The sequence below is a fragment of the Littorina saxatilis genome, linkage group LG6 (genome assembly GCF_037325665.1).
Source record: "Littorina saxatilis isolate snail1 linkage group LG6, US_GU_Lsax_2.0, whole genome shotgun sequence".
Taxonomy (NCBI): Eukaryota; Metazoa; Mollusca; class Gastropoda; order Littorinimorpha; family Littorinidae; genus Littorina; species Littorina saxatilis.
In genome coordinates, this window is record NC_090250.1 from 38,524,804 (window position 1) to 38,547,710 (window position 22,907).

The 22,907-nt window shown below is 43.4% G+C and overlaps 1 protein-coding gene across 1 annotated transcript; it reads left to right on the plus strand.

Moving 5' to 3' along the window:
• Positions 1 to 20,953, plus strand: LOC138969171 (uncharacterized). Its single transcript, XM_070341899.1, has 5 exons — positions 1 to 159; positions 10,248 to 10,598; positions 16,870 to 17,015; positions 17,899 to 18,400; positions 20,356 to 20,953. The coding sequence occupies exons 1-5, from the start codon at positions 114 to 116 to the stop codon at positions 20,484 to 20,486; spliced, it is 1,176 nt and encodes a 391-aa protein (XP_070198000.1). The 5' UTR covers positions 1 to 113; the 3' UTR covers positions 20,487 to 20,953.
• Positions 20,954 to 22,907: the final 1,954 nt, after the last annotated feature.

Sequence of the window (22,907 nt, forward strand, 5' to 3'; positions counted from 1 at the left end):
CATCGTATGTTGAGAGGCTGCTCGACTATACAACTTCCTTGTCCAATACGGAAGTTTATTCAGCGTATATATTAGGCGATACATTGGGGGTTTTGTTCCAGTTTCGGTCAAAGATGGATTCTTTCTGGACCTTTTCCACGGTTGCTCTGTTCGCATTCGGTAAGTGTGTTTATCCAATATACGTGAGAGAGACCGCCCATTTGATAACTAAACCGTATCTCATAGTACGTATAGATGATTAAAGGCGTTGAACAACAGGTTGACCCCAAACATGCAACCCACAAAAAATGCATATAACTTTTATATCAGTTGATTGATCAAATGACTTCATAAGTGGTGTGCATTACCTTCAGATGGTGCAGGACCTGTTCACAAAGTGGCAAGTTTGTAGGTTTAATGGACTTTTGTGCTCTTTCGAAAAAAATCCGAATTCGGGGATTAAATCAACAGTACGAAGTTTGACATTGAGCGGTATAGCCAAATTTTCCCGATTTAGACCCTCCAGATTGTTACTTGTGAGGTTATTTGAAGGACCTAGTTTACCATAACCAACCTTAGTCAATCAGGAATTTGAAAACAGCAATTACATGCGGGATCAGGGCATTTCCCACGGATACATGCGTTCATGTCATTGATACATTTTGCGCGCCATTGCGCAAGTGCGACCTTACAACGAAGGGGGTATTATATTTTTTCCCGTCATTTTAGCTTAGCGAATATCTTCATAGTTGTTGTGCACGAACTTCGGTCTTCCCACGACCATTCCAAAAAGTTTCTTGTCTGAGTAATTGCCAAGTCGGGTAAAACAGTTTAAAGTTTGAATGTGAGTCGGTTGAAAGCAACGGAGCTGTCAGTAAGTTTAAGGTAAACATTGAGACACAATTGTACAGTACAGAAAATAGGATAAACATAGATCTAATACTATATGGTGTACTGTGTTTTCAGATTTACACCCTTCATGTATACTGAACATTATATTTTAATTGGTAATTAACTTACGTTTTTGTCGGGTTAATTTTTAGTCACGTGACCCATGTGAAGGAAATCTAAATCCGGAAAGTGTACCAACTAGCCAAGTTAATTGTTTTTGAATGAAATAACACGGATATCAATGTGTAAAAAAAAAGTGTCGCTTGCAGAGTTTATAAAGATATAGTACCTCATAATTATGTGACAATTATTTTTGTTGGTTTGTTTGCTTAACGCCCAGCCGACCACGAAGGGCCATATCAGGGCGGTGCTGCTTTGACATATAACGTGCGCCACACACGAGACAAAAGTCGCAGCACAGGCTCCATGTCTCACCCAGTCACATTATTCTGACACCGGACCAACCAGTCTTAGCACTAACCCCATAATGCCAGACGCCAGGCGGAGCAGCCACTAGATTGCCAATTTTAAAGTCTTATGTATGACCCGGCCGGGGTTCGAACCCACGACCTCCCTATCACGGGGCGGACGCCTTAGCACTAGGCCAACCGTGCCGGTATATGTGACAATTAAGCACCGAAGTCATGCTGTACTTTTTAATATTTGACAAATTGGTAAGTTGCGTGTTGGTGTTTCATGTCCCCTCAACCTACTTGGATGTTCGGGGCGGATTCCATGTCGGATCCGTTTGCACTTTCTGTGTCAAGTCCTGAAGCTAGTGCCCTTCACGTATTTGTGACAAGAACTGAAGTGTGCCAACTTAAGTACCGGAACTATTGCGCTACTTGTGTGTTTGTGACAAGTACTTGAACAAAGGCTGTCCTATTGTATTCCTTGCCAATTCATTTTACATACTGAACTATTCAGTGTTTTGACCGGGACATGCTGAAAACACCAGTTAACTAATTATGCATTGATGATGTTATCCCATTTATATGTAACTAGATGAATACCCGCTTCGCCGGGTAGTCGGCTTCGCCGGGCTTTGCCGGGTGAGTGGCGCACCGTACGCCGGCTTCGCACGAAGGAAAACTTCTAAAAATAGTAACGGGAATATGGATTGAGCGTTGTGGACAGTGACCTTCTAAAAATAGTAACGGGAATATGGATTGACGCCACACGAAGGAAGGGAGATAAACGCTAAACACTGGAGAAGATAAGGAAGAGTTACTGGGAATGGATCTGGGAAGATGAACAAAAAAACCAAAATCGGTTCAGCGCTGCGCGCTGAGAGCACGTGTTGAAAATCCTCATCGACCAGGTTGTGTCCTGGGTCTACCTGAATATGCCCACCACATTTGAAACAGATCCATCGAGAACTTTGTCCGTGCATCGCGAACGCACACACACACACTCACTCACACACACACACACACACACACACACACACACACACACACACACACACACACAAGTCGTATATATATATAGAAGCGCGGAGAGCATAGACTACTGTGGTTCGCGCTATAAAAGCTGTCATTATTATTATTATTATCATTATTATTTAAGTTATTGAGACATCCCAGTGCACAAAGGGATTTATAGAGCAAATCGAGAAAATTCATTATTGAACGAAGCGCATAGCGCTGAGTTCAATAATTATTTTCGAGATTTGCTCTATAAATCCCTTAGTGCACTGGGATTCCCAATAAACATGCCAGAAGTGGGCCATTGCTGGCGTTTTGATGGCAATGCCAGTTGCCAGAACTACTGCCATCAAAGGCCCACTTATGGCCCAATGCTGGCATATTACCCGTATGCACATTGGCAAATTGATGGGCCATCACTGGCAAGCCAGCACTTTGCCAGCAAAAACCCATCATTTATTTGCTGGCTTTTTGATGGCTTGCCATCATTTTGCCAGCAATTTGCCAGCAATTTTCCAGCAAAAACCCATCATTTATTTGATGGCTTTTTGATGGCTTGCCATCATTTTGCCATCATTTTGCCAGAATTTTGCCAGCAAAAACCCATCATTTATTTGATGGCTTTTTGATGGCTTGCCATCATTTTGCCAGAATTTTGCCAGCAAAAACCCATCATTTATTTGATGGCTTATTGATGGCTTGCCATCAAAAACCCAGCATTTTGCCAGCATTTCGCCAGCATTTTGCCAGCATTTTGCAGGTTTTTAGTTCCATATAAAAAAAACTTTTTTCCATATATTTTCCGTTAATGGCCCTTTACCTGCTGAAATTACCGGGCCAGTTGTGGCCCGGCAAAATGCCATATTTCTGTCTTTACCATTGCCAGCAAAATGCCAATAAGTTGCAGGAAATATACCAATACCACTGATTCGGATAGAATGACGGCTCTATTCATGTACTCGATCTGCACAGTCTTGTTAGCCCATAGATGGTTGTTAGAAGTCTATAAATATGCTTTGTTTTGTCATTTTTTACTGTGAATGTAATAACAATAACAAAACACAGCACATCAATGGACTTTTCAACCCATGCTGGCGGCAAGACGTGCGCAAATAAAGCAAAGGGCAATGCTGTCAAGCTGTACATTAGCAATATGCATATGCGTAATTATCAAATTCATCAGTAAAATGCAATTGAAATGCTAATCACATTTGTCGTGTAACTTATCTGGCAAGTAAAGGCAGTGGTTTTGACAGAATATCGTCATCAACGCAGTTATAGCGGGCACAACAACAATACAGTAATATATATTAAAAACAAAACAAATGTAAAGCTTCCAAACAGCAACGACTCATTACCGAAACATTACAGAAACGTACGCTTTGTTTTCAGTTGCTCACTGTTTTATTTTATTTGTACAGCGTTCTAAATTTCACACTCGAGACATGATGACCAAAGGCAGGAATGTTTCTTGTTCACTTCCCAGTAAACCTCCGTAGGATTGTCTTGATTCTGTCATTTCTCTGTTCGAATCCGCAACGTTGAGATAACGCTTCTTTTCTTTGTCCTGACGTCGTAGCCTACGGTAAGCCATTGAAACTCTCAAGTCCTCCTGCCGTTCACCTCTTGAAACATGAAAGCAAACGAGTTTTGTTGGTTTTAATTCATTATTCCATATCACACACACACACACACACACACACACACACACACACACACACACACACACACACACACACACACAACCAAACAACCAAACAAACGCAAGCATACACGCAGGCATGCAAGCAAACAGCACACGCACGCACGCACGCGCGCGCGCTCACACACACACACGCGCACACACACACGCGCACATACACACACGCACCTATATGTGTGGATGGTTACCTAAGAGGCGGCACTGGGTGCAGTGCCTTTCTAGTGCACTTGCACTACAACAGCACTGGGTGCAGTACTCGCTCCGGCATCGAAGAATTTTGCACTAAAAAATGCACAAAATTTGACCTATTTCGTCGCCTATAGAGGACGGAAAGAATGTCATTTTGAACATTGTTATGACATTCTTTCCGTCAAAAAAGTCAATTTAACGGTGTTAAATGAAGCGACCATCCACACAATTAGGTTGCCATCCAGAGTTTAAATTGCCATCCACGTGTGGATGGTTGCCTTATGGTGATTTAGGCAACCAAACCTGTGGAAACATGGGTACACACACACACACACACACACACACACACACACACACACACACACACATACACACACAGAGGCATTCTCACAGAGAGGACGACTTCTTGTAATCTATCATATTTTCTGAACTGACTAAAATGCCAAGCAGAAGTAAGGGGTCAACAGGAATATGTATTTTGATCTAACCTGCGAAGCTTACGTTGTCTCGGACAGCTCTCTTGCGTTTCTCTCAGGAACTGAGACCCAGGCGAGCTGCATCTTATCCAGTTGGGCAGTCAGACACTTGCACAAATCTTTGTCCTGGAGTGAATAGACACATACTCAATGTCAACATTCACAAGATGCAATTTGTTTGGTTACAAGTAAGCTTATGGTAATGCCTATGGTGCTTTTCTTTTGACAGAGACAAAACAAACTCAATCACACAAAGAAAGGAAAAAGGCACACACGCACCTATATGTGTGGATGGTTACCTAAGAGGCGGCACTGGGTGCAGTGCCTTTCTAGTGCACTTGCACTACAACAGCACTGGGTGCAGTACTCGCTCCGGCATCGAAGAATTTTGCACTAAAAAATGCACAAAATTTGACCTATTTCGTCGCCTATAGAGGACGGAAAGAATGTCATTTTGAACATTGTTATGACATTCTTTCCGTCAAAAAAGTCAATTTAACGGTGTTAAATGAAGCGACCATCCACACAATTAGGTTGCCATCCAGAGTTTAAATTGCCATCCACGTGTGGATGGTTGCCTTATGGTGATTTAGGCAACCAAACCTGTGGAAACATGGGTACACACACACACACACACACACACACACACACACACACACACACACACACACACACACACACTCACACAACCGCGCGCGCGGGCGCACACACACACACACACACACACAACCGCGCGCGCGGGCGCACACACACACACACACACACACACACACACACACACACACACACACACACACACACACACACGCGCGCGCGTGCGCGCGCAGATTCTTTCTTACAGAGAGGACGACTTCTTAAAGTCTATTATATTTTGCCAACTGACTCAAACGTCCAGCAGAAGAAAGTTGAAAAAAAGACCGACAACGGAGGAAAAGAACAAGAAGATACTAGATCTAACGCCGTTGCGACGACCTGCTCACACAACTGTTTGTGAAACTCACCACGCTTGCTTCTAGCCGGAGGAGATCGGACGCGTACTGAAATCGAAGAAGGTGCTTTGGAAATTCCTTGAAGTTGAATGCAAAACAAATAACCGGACATCTGCAGAACCACCGCGGGCCGGATTTAGTTGACAATGCGTCATCATCACGAGTGACGTCAAGATATTTCGACATTTGTTTGTACATTACGTCACTCCAAGTGAGAAAGTCATACCGCTGTGCTGTCGCAGATCTTCTTGCCAGCAATTATCCAGCATTGGCCCACTGCTGGCGTGCCAGCAAAAACCCACCTATAATTGCCAGCAAATCGCCACCTATGGCCCAATGCTGGCAAACAAGCACTGGGCCACCAATGGCGTGCCAACAGTGGGCCAATTAAGGCATTTTACTGGCCGACAATATTACTGGAATGCCAGAGATGGGCCAGTGATGGCAAGCCATAACTGGGCCTTTGTTGGCAAACCATAATTGGCCCAGTGTTGGTTTTTTTATGGCCAGCTTTACCAAACTTGCCAGCAAAAAGCCAGCAGTGGCCCAGTTCTGGCATGTTTATTGGGATTGTTTCAATAACGATATTGTCAGTACCGCCAGAGAAAAAATAAGATTCAAAACGCACATTTTGCAACGCGCATTTGGATAGGCGTAACTGTGTGGTCAGGTTTGTGTCACTGGATCTACTTTAGTGTGGGCTGTCTCAAGTGTGTCGTGCTTTCGTCACACGCAAACTCTTGTTTTAATTTCTGTTGGTAAATTCCAGTGTAGCGTTAAGCTAAAAAGTGATGATCTTTCATAGAGACCTCATTTAAACTCGGAGAAAGGACTGTGCTCTTGGTTTCGAAACCTTCATCGAGCTTCGACAGATTGACTGTGCAGAGTTTTGCCCCTTGCCACGGTCGACGGAAAGCACATTTCCAAAATAAATGTGGCATGTTTCTCGTGTGGTATCTTCACTCATCGGGGAGTCTGGTACTACATATGAACGGTAAGAATGCTCTGAACCCTACACGTATTATATCCCCATCGTTTTTTCGTTCACATTTGCCCAACATGTTAATTTGCTGAGCGGGGTTTATGTCGTCTGCTAGGGCAATCAAACCACTGCATGCAGTCTGCACTGAGTCTGCACTTACGAGGCAGGCTGGTAACGATAAGTCTTATATATGGTAAGAACGTTCTGAACCCTACACGTTTTCGATTACGATTGTTCTTGCCTTGAAATAATAATTCGGAAACCATTCATTTACTGAACTGATGCAGTCGTATTTCAGTGTAGTCAGTGCTACGTATGACAGAGTCGATCGAGTCAGTCTTCCAAACTGGTCTAGCTGGTACGTTATCGGAATAACACTTGTGTTTTCTGCTAGCGGGTGGGAATTTTATACTAACTCATCATTTGGTAATGTGGATGATAAGCTACATGCCACTAACACGGCATATGAGAAGAATCTATGCAAGTCGGCGAAAATTAGATGAAACACAGCGGCTTCTATTTTTAGATCAGTGGCAGCCGCACTGTGGCACAGGCACATGCAATCTGTCAGAAAAAACCCCACTTCTGCTTTAATTGAGAAGCAGGGAATTTATGGTCATTTGGTATTGTGGAGAATATAAGCTACATGTCAGTAATTAATTCTGAGGATGAGAGCACAGTCTTGCTTAGGCAAAGGGCGTAAGAATACGCTCTGTGGAAAAAATAGCGCACTCCAAGAGTGCGCTAACAGTTTTAGCGCATCGCCATTAGCCAATCAACTGGTTCACATCAGTCATGTGACACCAGTACTTACTGACAATTGAAGGTATTAAGACATCACAATGCGCTGAGATATGTACAGAGCAAATGGAGAAACTGAACTATTGAACGAAGCGCGTAGCGCTGAGTTCAATAATCGTTTTTGAGATTTGCTCTATAAATCTCTTAGCAAACTGTGACAGTTTCAATAACAATATTGTCAGTAACGCAAGAGAAAACAAGTCGCGTAAGGCGAAATTACTACATTTAGTCAAGCTGTGGAACTCACAGAATGAAACTGAACGCACTGCCTTTTTTCACAATGGCCGTAGGCCGCCGCTAGTGCAAAAGGCAATGAAAGTGACGAGCCTGTTTAGTGCGGTAGCGGTTGTGCTGTGTTGCATAGCACGCTTTACTGTACCTCTCTTTGTTTTAACTTTCTATGCGTTTTTTTAATCCAAACATATCATATCTATATGTTTTTGGAATCAGGAACCGACAAGGAATAAGATGAAATTGTTTTTAAACGATTTCGGAAATTGAATTTTAATCATAATTTTTATATTTTTAATTTTCAGAGCTTGTTTTTAATCCGAATATACTATACTAGATGAATACCCGCTTCGCCGGGTAGCCGGCTTCGCCGGGAAGAAGTACTTAGAGCCGTACGCCGGCTTCGCCGGGTCCGAACAATGGACCCGCCAAGCTTAGATCCCTCCCAGATTCGTGGAATGGGAACAGCACGAAAATGATTCAGTGGCCATAATGCCATTCCTGACCATATCGAGTCCCATCCTTGTCGACGAATGTAACCGTGTTAATCACCTTTGGAGGCGAACTCCACTCAAACAGGATTGAGCAATTTAGAGCTTATCTCTAAGCCCTTTTGAACTGTTATGGCTTCTCCAAAGGTAGGCCAGTACATACAAATACACAAAAGCCGCCAGACCACATCACAAACAGAACTGAACAATCCACAGGTGTTGCACACATAGAGAGACACACACACACACACACACACACACACAGAGAAGCCGTATATATAGAGAGATAGATGACAGTCGTGGCTATAAATTGATTCCACCTTTGCACTTTTACAGTGAGGATAATTTACGGGTCCAATTTACGTTCTGGACACTGCGGTGACCTTCTAAAAATAGTAATAGAACGCCGGGAATATCCGAAGATGCCCCCTCATACTATAGTGCACCATACGAAGGAATGGAGGTAAACGCTGAAAACATGGAGAAGATAAGGAAGAGTTATGGTACGAAAAAAAACACAAAATCGGTTTGCGCTGCGCGCTGCGCGCTGAGAGCACGTATTGAAATATCTCATCGACCAGATTTTGTCCGGGGTGTATCTGAATATGGACACCAAATTTGAGGCAGATCCATCGAGAACTTTGGCCGTGCATGGCGAATACACACATACACAGACAGACACACAGACAGACAGACAGACACACAGACAGACACACCGTCGCGATATAACCTTGAATGGTTGAAAACGACGTTAAACACCAAATAAAGAAAGAAAGAAAGACAGACACACAGACACAAGTCGTATATATATATATAGATTTATATGTTTCTGGAATCAAAACATGATGAAGAATAAAATAAAAGTAATTTTTGATCGTTTTATACACAAATTTTAGTTACAATTTTCAGATTTTTAATGACCAAAGTCAAAAATTAATTTTTAAACCTCCATGCCGAAATGCAATACTGAAGTCCGGCCTTTGTCGAAGATTGTTTGGCCAAAATTTCAATCAATTTGATTGAAAAAAGAAGGTGTGACAGTGCCGCCTCAACTTTTGCAAAAAGCCGGATATGACGTCATAAAAGACATTTATCGAAAAAATGGAAAAAAAACTCTGGGCATATCATACCCAGGAACTCTCATGTAAAATTTAATAAAGATCGGTCCAGTAGTTTACTCTGAATCGCTCTACAGACACACACACGCACAGACACAGACACACACACAGACACACACACACGCACACACACACACACACACACACACACACACACACACACACACACACACACATACACACCACGACCCTCCTCTCGATTCCCCCTCTATGTTAAAACATTTAGTCAAAACTTGACTAAATGTAAAAAGTTTCACATCGCACATTTTGCTACGCGCATTTGGATAAATGTGTGAACGGGCCGTGATGGACCTACTTTTGCGTGTGATGTCTCAAGTTCGTCGTACTTTCAGTCACTTGTAGACAAAATTCTTACCTTTGTTTTTAGTTCTGTTGGTCAATTCCAGTGTATCTTTCAGCTAAAACGTGCAGTACCTTCACAGACACTTTATTTTAACTCGAAGAGAGGACTGTGCACTTAGTTTTTTGCAATTCCAAACATTCGCGATATGCACGAACGGTCGATTGAGTGCGGATGTCGCGACTGTGCAGAGTGACGCCACCTGATTTGACATTGATGTTCCGTGTTCGAGGCCCGTTTGAAAGCGCGTTTTATGTCGTCTGCTAGGGCAAAGTCAATCGAACCAGTCAGTTGCAAAATGCTGTCGGAATAACAATGACTCGTGGTTTTCTGTTACACATAGGGAAGCTCATAGGCGCAGGCATATTGTTTAAAACGCGGAGACGATAAGCTACATGTCACTAGAAAAAAGAGGATGAAATGAAACTTCTCAAATCGAAAAACTGGGCACAGGCGCATGAATACGCTCTCTGCGACTGTGCGCTAACAGTTTTAAGACCATTGTAATTAGCCAATCAACTGTTTCACATCAGTCATATGACACCAGTACATACTGGGAATTATTGTTATTAGTAGTAGTATTCCCCCTTGATTTGTTTATTACACCTAGGGACGGTATGGTGCTTTGAGTGGGAAACGCTGCCAGATCCAGTGGTCTACTCTTGTGCTGGGGACAAGGTCACGTTTCCATGGCGATTCAAGGCCGGTGACGCCGAATTGATCCGGGACATCCGCTGGTTCTTTGACGGGGACTTTGACTCCACCTTGGTGGGTACGGAGACATCCGGGTACTTCTTTCCGACTCCGCCTTACTCCCAGCGCGTGCGTCAGCTGGCCAATGGCGGACTGGAGTTGAGTGACGTCACCTTGTCGGACGCTGCAAACTACACTGTGGAGGTCAACCTTGATAGTGAGGGATCCGCGCTGTCTCACCGGCACTCCGTCATCTTGCAAGTGGGAGGTGAGTTCTTTCTTGAGTTATAAAAGGTACCGTCCGTCCCGATCGAAGCCTGCATCAGTAGGGATAGCAGAGCAAACGAAATACGCAAGATAGCCAAACAAAGTAACCTGTTCTGCAAATATATTAGTTATCGTTGGATTTGACCGTGATATCAACATTTATCAGTCTGAATGTCGAGAAAGCTGAAATCATATCAGATCTCGGCTCCCGCCTCGATCTGATATGATTCAGCCTTTCGAGACATTCAGACTGATAAATGTTGATATCACGGTCAAATCTAACGATAACGATTTTATCGCATTCGATTTCGGAGGAACCATTAACCCGTGTCTCAAGAAGTCGGACGGCAAACGCAAGGGAGGCTACTGCCATGTAGGAAATGTTGGATTTGTCTTTTTCTGCTTTCGCACTGAACTTCGTTGCTCTTTGTTTTACTTTTATTTTTCAGTAACAGTTTCTTTTTCTCAGACAAAAATAGCGCATTTAAAATGCAAACAGAACAAAAATATACGGTCTAAACAGATCACAAGCAAAGGCTAACAAGTTCAGATCAGTGGAGTTGGAAGGAACAGCGAAGTACGAAAGTCCCAGTTACTTCATCAGTCCGGCGTAGACTTTTTGACTGTGCGATTTGGCAATTCTGAACAATGGGAGGAACTGAAGTGCGCCAGGCTGTATCAGTGAAGTCCTCTGGCTCATTTTCTGTGTTCAAGAAAGCTTCCAGGTATTTGTCGGCGTCGATGGACTGCATAGTAATGTTGTCGAAGCTCAGAGTCGAAGCTCAACTGAGTGCAGACGACAAAATGGCGTCCTCCGAAGGCGCTGTAACTGTGTGAAACTGAACGATGCCTAGGGTTGATGTTGTATGGCTACGACAAAGAAGGGTGAAGAATGGTCCATGCAGGTGCGAACTGTTTAAATCGTCTGCTTATGTTCTGCCTGTTTGTGAGTGATGTGCGCTGAAACACTGGAAGAGATTTCACAGTTTTCTGAGTACTGGTACTTTCAAGGTCAGCTTTGTTTATGGCTGTTCCAACCACCTCAGTCGGTAAGATTGTTACATTCTTTTCTACTGCTTCTCTGTTAAAGCTGGGTGGGAGAAGTTGTTTTTTCGTCATTGCACAGCTTAATCTTTCTGATGCAGTTACTTTCCTTTTATACATTTGTGATTTTAAAAGAAGGGAGACATTTGTTTCCTTCAGGTGAGATTTTTTTTCTTCAAAACTAAAGTTCATAAACTACTTCCTTCACGATATCAGAGACTGTAGAGTACACAGAGACGCTTCATTCGGCGCTGAAAATTGAAACAGGAAGCCCCGTGGCGCCACCACGCGGAAACATGTAAAAACCTACTTTCCCTTTCCACAGCAGTAGCGATATCGTGCAGCACAACCATGGCCGCACCAAAAAGAAAACACAGCGGGGCATGGTCTTTGGCCATCAATTGCTCAAACTCACATGCCAAAGGCTTCAAGATGTTCAAATTTCCTGAGGAAGAGAGCAAGTGAGGATTGTTTTTTTGGTTTTTTTCTCTCGTTAAATGTCGGAAAATCAGTAAAAAGTGTAGCGTCGAACTGCGTGTATTCTACCAGAACAGAGAAAACACACACTGTACACAAGCTCAACAATGTGATTGCGCAGTTGTTTAATTAACATCAGGCTTAATTTTGTTTTGAAGGACAACTGAACAATTGATTCTATTCTTCGTCCAAGCGCAAAAGTCGAAAACTTCTCAAACTAGAATACTTGTGACGATGCTGTTCAAAGTGTCATCCAGTCGGTCCGTACCTCGTTAATTCATTCATGTGTGTGTGTGTGTGTGTGTGTGTGTGCGTGCGTGCGTGCGTGCGTGCGTGCGTGTGTGTGTGTGTGTGTAACTGACTCAGAGAGAGAGAGAGACAGAGAGAGGGAGAGAGAGAGAGAGAGAGAGAGAGAGAGAGAGAGAGAGAGAGAGAGAGAGAGAGAGAGACAATGACAATGACAATGACAATGACAAATCTTTATTTTTCGAGGGTGACAAGAATAAGCATAGATATGCTTTTTTGCATCTGGCCCTCGCCCTAAAGAGGGACTAAACTATTTTACTATAACTATGACTAGGAAAAAAAAAGAGAGAGAGAGAGAGAGAGAGAGAGAGCTTTCTGAACAAGAAAGAAGCAACCGATAAGAAATAAGACAATCATCGATCGATCAAGATTCTTTAATTAAAGTCAGCTAGGTCACAATAATGTTGTTTAAGTTGCTGTATTTTACAGTTTTCCTTACATGATAATTTCTTAGCACCGTGCAATTGACTACCCATTTCACTTTAGAGGTGCTGGGACGACGCCAAGTTGACTAAATGCCTTAGTTACCGATTTGACCGGGAACTATTTCGTTAACGATTTATTCCTGACATATTTTCTCAGGCTTAAGTGACCATGTATACAGTATGTATTTGTATTTGACTAAAACACACAAAAATAACGACGGTTAGTTCGTGAAAAGACACTGACTTGAATCATGTTTGCATAACTACAGCGATGCAGCGGGTATTGCCGCCTAAGTAAATTTGATTTAATTTTAATCTACACCATTTTCTGCGGTGTTTTTATGGTCATTTAAAAAGGATGTTCACAAACAAACATATTTTTTCGTTCAGTTACTTTTTGCAGCACTGTCAGCCGGACAGAACAGACAGTATGTTAATATAAACGTGATATAAACACAGCCGACAGCAGCCGCTATGTATACGCGAACTTCCTTGTGCGGCAGGGAGTGGCTCTTTTCCCGCGCGCTGGCGGCCGGTCTCAGTTTCGCACCGCAGCGCAAAGAAGGATGAAGCGTCTCTGTATACTCTATAGTCTCTGACGATATCAAATTCACTAGGCACTTCCTGCACGATATCAATTGATATTCAGTTCCTAGTTGACCAATGGCAACCGCTGCTTTTGTCATGTGATCAGTAAAAATGCGATAATACTGAAAATGACTTGCTCTTTATATCTAAACGTTGCCACGCTGTGCTTATTCTAAATTTGTGGCCAGTTTTTGAACTGGTAAGGGAAAGTCGCCAATCCCGGAACAGTCGGCTAACTTGGAACACCTCAATATGCGGTCAACGGGAAACAATTCATGACATTTCTTTTAGCAGAAATGTCTAGTGACCCCTCCCGATGTTATTGCAAAAAGAAACATGGCAACTGCGGCAAAACCAAAGAAGAGGTACGTTTTTTTAACTTTTCTCCCTTCTTCTTCTTATTTCTATTGTCTAGAATTCGTTTTATTACTCTTTATCTATATACGTTCACATAAAATGTTGATTGCTATTACAAACCTACATCAATGTGTTACACTATGAACGGGGAAAAAAGATTGGAAACGTCACATGTATCCTACAGCTAAAGTCGAAATCCATGCAGGTGCCATGCGGCTATGCTGGAACACATATAGAGGCAAACATGGAACAGTGTTCCAGCTTTGACGCATTCTGTTCCATCTTACCCTCATCAAACGATAAAGTGAACACTGGTGTTTTTAGTCCGTGGCAGGCTAATTGCCCCCTGGATAATTGTTCCCCGACATCTGCCCCCCCCCCCTCCGGACAATTGCCCTACTAGGACAATTGCCCCCCGGACACCTGCCCCCCCCCCCCCCCCCACCGAGGGAGGACAACTGCCCCCCGGACACCTGCCCCCCAATTTTTTTCTCACCACTCTTCGTGCGAGTTTTTGCAAAAGCCGTTCACTTCAATAAGAGTGTGTGTGTGTGTGTGTGTGTGTGTGTGTGTGTGTGTGTGTGTGTGTGTGTGTGTGTGTGTGTGTGTGTGTGTGAGTGTGTTTGCTGGTGTAAATGCGGGCGTAAGTGTGGGAGTGCAAGTGTCTGTATCGGTTTGTCTGTGTGTATGTCTGCCAGTTTGTCTTTGTCTGGGTGTTTACAGTATTTTATGTGTATGTGTCTATATGTGTGTGAGTGTGTGTGTATGTGTGTGTGTGTGTGAGTGTGTGTGTGCGCGCGCGCGCGCGTGTGTGTATGTGTGTGTGTGTGTATGTGTGTATTCAAACCAGGAAGCATTATATAGATATCGTTGAGAAAACAAATTATAGACTTCCATTACCTATGAATACCCTCTAGACAACAATACAACACTTGATAACTCGCTAAACATACAGACAAGAATGGGGGGCAATGATCATTGTCGACTCTGCTCCCGAGTACCTTCAATCCTCCCTGGACCTGTACACCCAGCCCTCCGACCGTCCCCTTCGTTCTGCTGCTGACCCTCTCCGCCTCCACATCCCTCGCTCGAAACTCGCATCTGCTGGTCAGCGTGCATTTCCCTCCGCGGGCCCCTCCGTCTGGAACTCCCTGCCGCTTGAGCTTCGCCAGAGCCCCTCTCTTGACGCGTTCAAGAGTAGGTTGAAGACTCAGTTCTTCCCGTAGCTGGCTGCGACTTTCATGCTCGACGTGATGTGTTGTGCCCCAAAAGACATTCTTGTGCTGTGCTCTGTGAGAGGTGTTTTCTTTGTGCTTAATATTATTTTGTTTGGACCTAGCTATTGATGTGTACATTGTTGTTAAACAGTTGTTTGTTTACCAGGGTTTGCTAGTGTGTGATAGGGTTCGTGTCCGTCTGAAGATGTTAGTTTCTTTGTTAGTCCTGTGTTGACAACTCTTCGACAAGCGCTTAGAACTGTACCCACGGAATACGCGCTATATAAGCTTCATATTGATTGATTGATTGACGGGGGGCAATTGTCCTAGGCGGGCAAATGTCCAGGGGGCAGTACTGTTGTCCGGGGGGCAGTACTGTTGTCCGGGGGGGGGGGGGGAGGGGGGCAGTTGTCCGGGGGGGCATTTAGCATAGAACCGTTTTAGTCACGTACTCAATTCTCTTTTCAGTTTTATTGTATTTTTTCCTTCTATACCTTTTATTGAATGGTTGATTGATTTGTTTTACAGTGTTTTGGGACCCGGACGGTGGCTACCAGAAGAAATGGGCTGCGCGTTGTCGGCTGTCAGAAACGGGGAAATGGGTTTGCGTTGCGCATCAAGAACATTTGGTGTTCCTGTCACGACTTTTATGCTGCGAAATATCTTGGTACTGCTTCTTGTGTGGCACCAACACCCCTTTGAACATTATACAGTGCCAGCAGTATACACACGGCATTGATCACACGAGGACTGCACTGAAAGTAGAAAACAAAAGGACATTGAGTGAAAAATCGTTTCTTAGCTTCTTTTTTCATGTTTTACAAAAACAGTTTTTTTATCCGATTTGTTTAGACCTAGCCCTTATTTATATTTTTTCACATTTGAGGCATTAATTGTTATCAAATTTACTATTTCTTTGGTAAAAATCCAATGTTATGTGGAAAAACAGACATTTAAATAAGATGGCTAAATCAAAATGTTATGACGTATGAATTTATCTTGTGTGTGTGGCAATGTGTAATTGTGTGCGTGTGATTGAGAGTGTGTGGGTGTATATATGTGTGTGTGTGAGACACAGACAGAGCTAGAAAGAGAGTCAGTGTGTTTTTGCATGTGTTCCGAGTTTGACAACACAGTGTTCCACTTTACACACCCATGCGTCCAACCTGGAACAAATGCAGACATTTTTATAATGGTCAGTTTGATGAGTTGTGTGACTTTTATTTTATCTTATGTTGTTCGTTTGTTTACTGATAGAGTCTAGTATGTGACAATATAAAAAACGCTTTGCAATAATAATTTTTTTGTCTGGTACGGCTGTTTCTCCTTAACTGTTCCAGGTTTAGCGACATTCCCATACCTTACGGTTTTATGAGGCCGATTTTGGGAATATCGCTGTTAGAGAAATATTTAATCCGAAAGCCGTATCGGATATAGTCAAGTAAAGTGCCTTTGACAGCACAGAAAGTTTTGAATGAAATGACACGAGAATAATTGTTTAGTCGGGTATGAAAAATGTTGCAATCGTTTTGTTGTTGTTTTTTTGGGGTTTTATTTTCTTTTTTTGGGGGGGGGAGGGGGGGGGCAAGATTTATTTATAGATGGGAAGAAGCAGGGTAATGATACTGCATTTTCAGACAAGAAGTGATATTTTTCATTAATGTACGGTACACGATATTTTATTGTAGTTCTTTGAGCGATGTCATATTGTATTTGTTTGGTAGGCCTTATAGCCTTATAGCCTTATAGCCCATTTTTAACACAGACAATAATTGTGTCTTCTCCGTCTTGTCCGTGTCAGTAGTTCTAATTGCCTGCGGCAGTTGTCGTCACGTGTGTAATTGTTTGCTGTGTGCAGAAAGTCTGATGACAAAGGACAAAACTCTGACAGTGAAGCAGGACCCTACTGCGTTGTGGGCCAACTCTACTCTACAGTGGGTCATCCGTCTGACCTGTGGCCTCTTCACCTTCTTGGGTCAGCCACCCATTCGTGTAACATGGATTGTAAGTAATGACCACAGATGATGCATTTTCGCTGAGGTACACTTCAGTTTGGGATAACGATAAGATGATACAAATACACTTGGAATTAGTTGTAGTGGGCGGGGATGTAGCTCAGTCGGTAGCGCGCTGGATTTGTATCCAGTTGGCCGCTGTCAGCGTGAGTTCGTCCCCACGTTCGGCGAGAGATTTATTTCTCAGAGTCAACTTTGTGTGCAGACTCTCCTCGGTGTCCGAACACCCCCGTGTGTACACGCAAGCACAAGACCAAGTGCGCACGAAAAAGATCCTGTAATCCATGTCAGAGTTCGGTGGGTTATAGAAACACGAACATACCCAGCATGCTTCCTGCGAAAACGGCGTATGGCTGCAAAAAACACGAGTGTACGTGGGAGTTTCAGCCCACGAACGCAGAAGAAGAAGAATAATAAGTTGTAGTATTTTTGCGTGGCTGCTCATATTCACACAACTAATTGCTCTTCCACAAAGAACGCCGTGGTAATACTTAAAATGTGAGAGATAACTTAACAGAAAGAACCTAGAACCTTGAAAATAAAGTAGTTACCACACTATGGGCAAACGTACATTGCTTGTAGCAGTCAATACAACATTTGTTATACTAAATTCGGTGACTTAATCAAGGGCTGCCAGTCGGTTTTGCCGATGGTTTTAATGCATATTTTCTGGATTCGATACTAATTACAAGCACGGTGGAAGCCCGAGGTGGGGAATGGGTATGGGAAGGAGAAGAGGGGTGTTACTTTATGCAATCAAGTGATCAGTGCAAGTAAGATGCGTTGTAACTCTTGATAACGACATCGGTTACGCTAGGTCTTGTTGATGAACGCAGCGGTACCCGGTTCACGATGATGTGCCTGATTTACAGACACCGGCACTGGAGACCATGTCGAGCAGTGGATACGACAACGGGATCTTCTACCTGACTCTTCCATCACCTGTGGCGGGAGGTAACTACACCTGTAACATCCCCCGACACTTCCTTCCAGACGTCTGCGTTAAGAACGGTAACCAAGAAAACAACACGGTGACCTCTAGCGTCCTTGTGGATGAGGTCAAGGCCAGGCTGTCTCTTCTGGAGGCAGAAAAGAGGACGCTGAAATCAGAGTACAGAGAACTGAAAGACACAGAACGGGAACACGATGAGAGAATCAGCAATCTCACTCACTACGTTAACGTTAAGGAAAGTAAAGATGAAAACTTCGCGGAGACCTCTACCGTCCTTGTGAACGAGGTCAAGGCCAGGCTGTCTCTTCTGGAGGCAGAAAAGAGAACGCTGAAATCAGAGAACAGAGAACTGAAAGAGCAGCTACGTGACACGATACAGGAACACGATGAGGGAATCAACAATCTCACTCACTATGTCAACGGTAAGAACAGCAGTAAGGCGTGACAGTCGTGTGTAGGTGTGTGTGTGTGTGTGTGTGTGTGTGTGTGTGTACGTGTGTGTGTGTGTGTTTGTTTGTGTGTTTTATGTGTGTATGTGAATAGGTGTGTGTGTGTGTGTGTGTGTGACACACACACACACACACACACACACAACACACACACACACACACACACACACACACACACACACACACACACACACACACACACACACACACTCGTACGTACAAATACAAACACAAACATACATACAATCATCTCCCTCTCGATTTTCCATGTACCGCAAAATATTAAGTCGATATTTTTTATTCTAATTTGGGATTGTTTACTTTCTTACCGCTCCATCTGAAGTTGTCAAAAACAAGAAATTTCTCCGAGGTAGGAAAAACACCCCCGTCCTCACCATTCTCACTGCCACCAACTGAGAAGGCACTGCTAACAAGTGTGGTTAAAATAAGTTGATTGAGTGGACAAAGAGACAGGCGGAGAAAAAGACAAATCAATATAACTCTTTCTGTAACACCTACTGACCGCATACAGAAAACAAAAGATCCCGAAAAAAAAATCGGTTTGCGCTGCGCGCTGAGAGCAGGTATTGAAATATCTCATCGACCAGATTTTGTCCGGGGTGTATCTGCCGCTTCGCCGGGTAGCAAGTAGAGCCGAATACCCGGCTTGAGTGGCGCACTGTACGCCGGCTTCGAACCATGGACCCGTCAAGCTTAGGTCCCTTCCAGACTCGTGGAATGGGAACAGCACGAACATGATTCAGGGGCCATAATGCCATTCCTGATCATATCATGTCGAGTCCCATACTTGTCGACGACGCCCTAGGTACCACATCACAAACAGAACTGTGCAATACACAGGTGTTTTCTACAGACACACTCAAACACACACACACACAGAGAAGCCGTATATATATCTATATCTATTGTATAAATATATAGAGATAGATGAGAGTGTATTTTTCGCGTGGCTATAAATTGATTCGACCTTTGCACTTTTACAGTGAGGATAATTTACGGGTCCAATTTACGTTCTGGACACTGCGGTGACCTTCTAAAAATAGTAACAGAACGCCGGGAATATCCGAAGATGCCCCTCATACTACAGTGCACCATACGAAGGAAGGGAGGTAAACGCTGAAAACATGGAGAAGATAAGGAAGAGTTATGCGTAGTTGATCCCCCAAAAAAACCAAAATCCACCAATAACTCCATAACCGTGTGTTTGACTGGTCCCAATTTTTGTAAGGACCGTCTCAGGAATGTATAGAACCTGTTCACCAAGTTTGGTGACGATCGGTCCGTTCATTCTTGAGATCTACTTGCGAACACAAACAAACACATCGAGTGAAACCTATACACACCCCTATACCGGGGGTGTAATAACAAAAGCGTACGTTTCAGTGAACCCGTATTTTGCAACCAAGGGCAATAACTGTCCTCTGGTATAACTAAGGGGAGATAATTCACACATCGAATAAGGTTATACATTGTTCGTATACATTCTGTCAATAATTTCCTGAATGCAAAAAGGGAATGTTATAGCATTGTCTCAAAACGAAAGTGATAAGAGTTGTCCGTCCCTACCATAGCCCCCGACGCTGTCCGCGGGTAGTTCCGGTTGTTTTGTTTACGTCCAAAATGGCTGAACGAGAGAAGAAGATTAGTGGTGGAGGGAAACGTTACTGTGTCTGCTGTTCAAACTACACGGGTAACGAAGTTGAAGGGCGGATTGTCATGCGTTTCCATTTTGCAAACACAAACCGGAACTACCTGCCGCTCCAGGGGGCGCAACTCTATCCGACTATTGCGTTAGTTTCGAGACAATGCTATAGGAATAATGGACGGTAGGGAAGTGCAAAAAATAGGTATTGATCGTGCTTTTGTCTGATCCGGTGTTGCTACTCATGGACGCTTTTGTCTGACAGAACAACTGGAGTCATTTCGTAACGAAGTTCGCTCCTTGTGGAATATCTCACAGGAACAGCAATACCTTCTGCGTGGTAAGGTTTGTTTTGTTCATAAATCACTGCATGCTCCACACTCATTGCCATTGTGAGCTGTTTCTTAGCAACGATTTACAAAAAATTACCTTCACTTCAGCATTTCTGACAAGTAGGTATGCCCCGTAAAGTGAATAGCATTGTCCTTTTTCCAAGGGCATGTAATCATTAAGCTGACCTCGTTTCACAAACTGTGGACTATTTTATTCCATCAGCATTATACTTTGGTCGGGATAATTTCACCATGTCTTGTATCTTTTTGACATCTTCATGTATTGGAATATCTCCGTTCGGTTCCCGGTTTTCCTCCTTTGTTTCCTTCCGCTGAGTCACCTCATTCAGATTCATGTATGATGGTAATTCAGGGCCCTGCGATTCGCTGAAGCACGTCGTGCTAAGTGACGCCAGAAGGGCTGTGACCAACAATGTCGGTACGACACTGTGTGACAAAACCCTTACTCCTGGCTGGTATCGCTTCACCCTGGATGGGACTAACGCTGTCATCCCTACAGAGTGTGTCCCTGTAAGTTTGAAGTTTACACACACACACACACACACACACACACACACACACACACACACACACACACACACACACACACACACGCACACCCACCAACACACCCACACACACTTGCGCGCGCGCACACATGTACACACACTCACCAACATACACACACGCACACTCACACACACACACACACACACACACACAAACACACACACACACACACACACACACACACACACACACACACACACACACACACACACACACACACACACACTAATACACTGACCTCTCAACACACTAGTACTCTTTTACTATATCTCTGTTTCTGTCTGACTCTGTCTGACTCTGTTTGTCTGTCTGTCTGTCTGTCTGTCCGTCTGTCCGTCCGTCTGCCTGTCTATCACCAGGAACAGAGAGGTGCATTTTAAAGATAGCAACATTCACCCCCCTTTGAAACACGACTTGTCGCACTCGCTGGACTTTGCTTAGTAAATGATACTGATGCATTCAAGTGTGTATGTCTCGCACGGCCTCCTTAATCTAAAACAGCCACCTCGCTGGCGATCTCAAGGGCTGCACTTCCTTCGCAAACGATGGTGTTTTCTGTTTAGGAGTTTTAACACAGGATCAAAGGATGCAAAAAATGCAAGTTTGCTTCCAGCAAGAATTGGGCTTCAACTGCTGGGTTGATTTCTTGGTTAATAAAGAAGAAGATTAAACAGAAGAAAAAAAGCAGAAAAAAGCACGCACACACAACATACATACTGCTGGGAATAGACAATGTTCGAAAATAACTCTTTCGAGTTTGTATGGAGAGAAAAAAACACACACTAGCGAGCGGCTTGCCTTTATATGTCGTCTGCGAACACGTAAGAAGTCACACTTTTAGTCACGTAGGTAAGCGTGCCTAGATTTTCCAAGAGAAATAACTCTTTAACTACCCATACAACACATATTTATATGTTTTTGGAATCAGAAAATTATGAAAAATAAGATGAACGTAATTTTGGCTCATTTGATAAAAAAATAATTTTAATTACAATTGTCTGATTTTTCATGACCAAAGTCATTAATTAATTTTTAAGCATCCAATCTGAAATGCAATACCAAAGTCCGGACTTCGTCGAAGATTGCTTAACCACAATTTCAAGCTATTTGATGAAAAACTGAGGATGTGACTGTGCCGCCCCAACTTTTACAAAAAGCCGGATATGACGTCACCAGAGACATTTATCCAAAAAATGAAAAGAAACGTGTGGGGATATCATACCCAGGAACTCTCATGTAAAACTTCATAAAGATCGGTCCAGTAGTTTACTTTGAATCGCTCTACACACACAGACACACAGACACACACAGACACACACACACATACACATACACATACACCACGACCCTCGTCTCGATTCCCCCTCTATGTTAAAACATTTAGTCAAAACTTGACTAAATGTAAAAAAGCACGCACGCATAACATACTGCTGTGAATAGACAATGTTCGAAAATAACTGTGTCGGGTTTGTATGGAGAAAAACACACACACTAGCGAGCGGCTTGCCTTTACACGTCGTCTGTGAACACGTAAGTCACACTTTTTGTCACGTAGGTAAGCGTGCCTCGACTTTTCAAGAGAAATAACTCTTTAACTACCTATACAACCCGACCAAGTTATTTTCCGTAATGCAGTGTTGCCTTTGCTTCTGTGTAAACTTGTTTCATGCAAAGCACTTTTGTCCCCTACTGGCCTCAACTACCCGTACAAAACACGACCAAGTTATTCCCGTAATGCAGTGTTGTCCATTTAGTTCTGTGTCGACTTGTTACAGATATATCACTGCGGTACCAATGTCCCCTGCTGGCCTAAACTATCCGTACAAAACCCGACCAAGTTATTTCCCGGAATGCCGCAGTGTTGTTCTTTTGCTTCTGTGTTGACTTGTTTCAGGTAGGGCATTGTGGCACCCCC